The 5,099-nt window shown below is 40.7% G+C and overlaps 2 protein-coding genes across 2 annotated transcripts in view; one reads left to right on the top strand and one right to left on the bottom strand.

Moving 5' to 3' along the window:
• LOC106807005 (transmembrane protein 216-like) overlaps positions 1-666 on the bottom strand; it is a 9,021-nt gene extending 8,355 nt beyond the window's left edge. The window contains exon 1 of the mRNA XM_014809203.1: positions 652-666. Coding sequence (XP_014664689.1) covers positions 652-661 — 10 coding nt within the window. The 5' untranslated portion in view covers positions 662-666. The remainder of the gene's footprint in view (positions 1-651) is intronic.
• A 156-nt stretch (positions 667-822) lies between these two features.
• Positions 823-5,099, top strand: part of LOC106807006 (staphylococcal nuclease domain-containing protein 1-like) — an 18,419-nt gene continuing 14,142 nt past the window's right edge. The window contains 5 exon segments of the mRNA XM_014809204.1: positions 823-921; positions 1,564-1,616; positions 1,792-1,941; positions 3,922-4,045; positions 4,789-4,870. Of these exon segments, the coding sequence (XP_014664690.1) occupies positions 1,566-1,616; positions 1,792-1,941; positions 3,922-4,045; positions 4,789-4,870 (407 nt within the window). The 5' untranslated portion in view covers positions 823-921; positions 1,564-1,565.

Below are 5,099 nucleotides of genomic sequence, written 5' to 3'. Positions count from 1 at the left end.
CAAACAGTAAACAGGGCTAAACAAGCACATACATGCACACACGTAGATGCACACGACGTTACGCACACGCAGGCATTCAACAGACAACACCCCGAGTAACCGATTGTAACTGATCATCGGTTACTTGGGTCCAACCGATGATCGATTACGAAATTACAACCGATTGACAACACCACGGTCCGGTATACCGAAACGTACCCTGGTACTAAATACTACCATCTAATATGCCGGACCGTACCTCGCCTACTCCACTAACGAGTATAGGGAGTCGCCTACGCCTATACTCCCTAACCCTAACACTAACCCTAACCATATCAGCTAGATAGTTACCAGGGTACGTTCCGGCAGTACCCTGGGGGACATAGACCCTAATCCTATCAGTATCAGTGACAGTGACACTGGCAGTGCCACTGCCACTGCCAGTGCCACTGCCACTGCCACTGCATGCCGCATGGGCACTGCCACTGGCAGTGTGGCACTGGCACTGGGACACATCCGTATTCGTGCAATTTAGGCCTTTCCATAAAATCATTAAAAATATCTTAGGATTTTGTGAGTACAAAACGGTGAGGCGACTAAACCAATCAAGACCAACACTAATATCCAAATCAAATGAAAACAGTTTACTAATCTTCACTCTTAGAATCATACCTGGCGCCATTTTCGCATCAATTATTTCGTTTCATTGGGCTATAACCCGTTTAAAATATCACTAAAAAGAGAGTATTACCTACTACAGATTTTGCATGAATTAATTATCAAAAAATTAATTAATAGCTCGTATAGGTACATAATAAATGTTTTTACCAATATATTTTTCATGTGTTTTTGCGGTCCTACCATGCAAGCGTTCGCCACATCACCAACAAGCGTCAGTGAACTGTCAATTCTGCGGTAGTTAGAAGCCTAAAAAATTCATAGGTACGGTAAGGTTTATTAAGAAATTACTTATTTCGCATAACCGAAATGCTTCAACGGCGCTTTTTCAACTGCTACAGTTAATAAATTATGTTAGCTATCGCGTATTTGTTGTGAACATTTATGCCGGTTTGCGGTTATACGGTATTACGGAGATTGTATCTATAGACTATGCTGTAGGTGCCCTAGTGTATATGCATTATAGCTAGAGATACTAGTTTACTACTATACACACAGCACTGGCTGTAAAGTGATTACGTGTATGGTTAGCTCTAGTAGTAGTACTATAGCCCGCGTACATTGACTGCGGCAGTCAATGCACGCGGGCTATAGTACTAGAGCTAGTGTATGCTATACTAGTAATAGATGACTGGTCCTACACACATCTGGCATGATCTGCCAATATAAATCAATAAATATTATTAAATATTATTATACGTTCATGCAGTTACCCCATCCAGATGAACCAGGCGCAGACACACAGGAATGTTATTGACAACCTGGCTGAGATAACACGAGGATACAACTTATAAGCTCTGCTAGATCATATTTAATCAACCAGCTGTTAGTGAATCACAAAATGTACATACTATTTATCTGTAGTTGTTCTAGTACATTTTGCCTTTTACTGTTTTTCCGATATAGCTATGTCTGCACAAGCAACTGCTCCAGTGCTGCACCATGGAATCGTTAAACAGGTAACAGCTGGGACTGGATCTCCAGGGCATCAGACAAACAGCTGTTTAATTGTTATTCATCAAAATTCCATGTTCTTCGTGATTGTTCCTAATTGGAAGTGTAATTGAAACTATGGTGTATTTATAGACTATACCAAATACTGACATCTGATGTATGGATGTCTTTCTTTATTAGGTTCAGTCTGGCGATGCGGTGGTGGTGAGAGGCCAGCCAAAGGGAGGACCCCCTCCTGAGAGGACGGTGTGCTTATCTAACATCGTTGCGCCGAAGCTGGCTCGTAGATCCAACCCAAATGCGCCAAATTCGGTGGAAACAAAAGATGAGGTATGTACAGTCAAGGAGATGCAATGTCAGCAATAAGGTGTGATCATGTTTCAAAGTGAATAAACATGCTCGACATCCTTAGTAGGCTTGTCATTGTGGCTTGGTGCATGCATCACAATCTGTCTCTTTTGAGAGGATCCTGTTCTGTCCATGTTCGTGGTTCCTGGGTTGCTACCAGCAGTGTGGTCCACGAGGGGTTTTAACATGTAAGGCCGACAGGTTTGAAATATCAAAGCAAGAAACAACACAAACAAAGCAAAATGCAACTGTACTGCACTGTCGAACGGGACGACGTACGCGTAGTCACAGCATGCGCTTGTAGCATATGCCATATACTATTACAGTCTATTACACTGTTTTACTCTGTGCATGGGCTCCCACCTGTCGGGCAGTCGAGTCATACAGTGCGTCTACGTCTTCTGAGCTGCTTGCTCTGATTCATGCGCGCGTGCCTGTATGTGCGTGCATGCGTGTGTGCCTGTGTGCCTGCGGGCATGCCTACGTAGACCCGTAAGATTATAGAATGGTAATCCTTGGAAAATCGTTATGAAATTCACACGTTTATTTTTGCGTGCCGGCACACTCGTGTGTCATTCCCAATTGTAGCTTTTTCCTCAATTCCAGGAAAGAGTTTTGCTGTCGCTCTCTCGTAGTCCAGCGGTGCCCACCCCCTACATTTCAGTAGTGATTAGCACCACACGACTGAAACAATTGTGTGCGCCCCCCCCTTCCCGTACTTCAATCAATGCCGCCCCAGCTAGCAGGCACGCCTGCAGCGTCGATGTGCACAGCCACAGACGCGTGCCTCGCAGGCCGCTTTTTCGGCGACCTTTGAAAATATTACATGAGAATGTCGTGCGATAGCACCCTGGCTCAAAGGATGTTAGGAATATTACACAACTAGAAATTTTTTAGTTGTCTAATGGGGCAACTAGCCAAACGAATAACTAGTCCGACATAGACTTTCACGTGTCCTGAGCCTCATATCATAGCGCTTCGCAATACGCCATGAATAAAAAACAGCTCACAATAACCAGCCTATTTCATCAGATTCCTTCTAACAAGGAGGAGACATCAAACGCTTGCACGAGTAGTAGTGAACTGACAATGAAATTGCGAGTGATGAGCTGCCTCCTGCTTCCATGGGGCAGCAGATGCCTGGGCAGCAATTAGGAAAAGGAAAGTAGGAATTTAAAGCCTTTATTACGAGATTTGATTTTCTACTCAGTAACGGCGATCAGTCCGAATTAAATATAGCGAAATATAGTTTCACTTTATAGTATATTTATTTGCATTTTTCACACATTGCTTTATAACATTTTACTGGTTACATTCACACTAGTAATAGTATACAAATTGAACAATGAAAAATGACTCATCACTCATAACTCTTGACTCAACCCAAATTATTTTGAAATATGTCATAAATTTTGTGCAAAAATGCTCCAAAATAAGGCTCAGATTGCACCAGAGAGCATCTAAAATCCCCGCGCTCCTCGCACATAATTTCAAATAATATCTAAAGTACTCCTCTAAAGTTCCCAGTTTTACATGTTTCGGTTTTAGGTTGTGGACCACCCTGCTACCAGGTTCTACTCAGCTCAGTTACCTGCTGATTTATACATGTATACATAACTGTATACATGTATACATCCCTGGGTAGTTACTAATTAATAGTTATATTGCTAACTTTCTTCTGTCCAATGACAGCCACCAATTATACTGTGTCCTGCTTGGGTGCATGCCTACATCACTCAGCTGTCTTGTCCCCCGATGCTTGTTTGTATTCCTTGGTAATCACCAGACATGTGATAGAAGTTCTAGCAATAGCAGTGCTCAGCAGCATTAGCAGCAGACTGTAGCATTAAATTTGTCATATTTGGAAAAAAATGTGTTATATATATGCAAATAAAATTTCTCTATCTTTATCCGTAGGTCAGATCACCTGTCATTTTCAGAAGTTACGATTTGTCTTTTTAGCCATATGCATGGGAAGCTAGGGAGTTTCTGCGTAATAAGCTGGTGGGGAAGGAGGTGTGTTTCATCGTCGAGTATAAGGCACCGGGAGCCGACCGGGAATACGGCATAGTCTACATTGGCAAAGGTGAGCCATCTCATTGTTATCAAGATGCAGAGCAAAATTTTTTCTAGGTTGGCGCAAGTGTTGTCTTGACTTTAATCAGAAATTTTAGATTTTTTAAACAATCACAGCAAAGAAGTAGGGCAACCACTTGCTGACAGTGCTGTATCTTTATATATTATCTTGGATTTCCCTTATAAAAGATTCATATGCAATGACTAAGTGTTGTTGTTTGGAGTTTGGATACACTGAACCAGTAATAATTCAAGTGTGGCCTTTTATGCATTATAGATGATTTAATGCATACCATGTTTCATTTTCATCAATAGTGTTGTAATCTTAATGAACTGAAAGATGTTTCTGGTTGTAATAGAATTTGATTGTTATAAAACTGTTTATGTACTAGATTAAGAATTTGCAAATTTATATTTAGTTTTAAGATGTTATATCAGATTCACAGAAAGTGAAACTGGGTTACATAGGTATATATCTTCCAAGTACACTGTAAGTGTAATATAATTTATTATTTGGCATAACTCCACTGAATAACTGATCCATTAATAACACAACGACTGACAAAATTTTATGAAGAAGTTTTCTACATGAATCATTTATTTAAAGGGAAGGTAAATAACGTGTGCTACTGGCAAATTCAGGTGTAGAATTCAATGTAATTAAGCTACAACGACAATTGTGTCTAACAAATATAGTAATATAATAAATAATAACATAATGACTAATATAAATGTCACATCTTGCACCTGCAGATACAACTGCGGAGAACGTGACAGAATCACTTGTGAAGGAAGGTCTGGTGGAGGTGCGTCGTTTGGGCATCAAATCATCTGAGTGAGTACGACTTCATCAGTCATTACTGACATGATTACCATTGCAGTGATAAATCGTTACACCTTTACTTATTGCTGATGCAGTACTGAAACTACGAGTAAAGTAGTACACTTGGCTTAGCTTTTTTGACACTTTTTAAATTAATAAGGGTTTAATTAACAAGTGCCGCAGAGCGACAGCGCTCAACTGACGTGTACTGTAGCCGGGTATTCTTCTGATAAACTCACTG

This window comes from Priapulus caudatus, unplaced genomic scaffold (genome assembly GCF_000485595.1).
Source record: "Priapulus caudatus unplaced genomic scaffold, Priapulus_caudatus-5.0.1 Scaffold189, whole genome shotgun sequence".
In the NCBI taxonomy this organism is placed as follows: Eukaryota; Metazoa; Priapulida; class Priapulimorpha; order Priapulimorphida; family Priapulidae; genus Priapulus; species Priapulus caudatus.
Note: the sequence above shows the minus strand (reverse complement) of the source record. Positions and strands in the feature narration are given on the sequence as shown.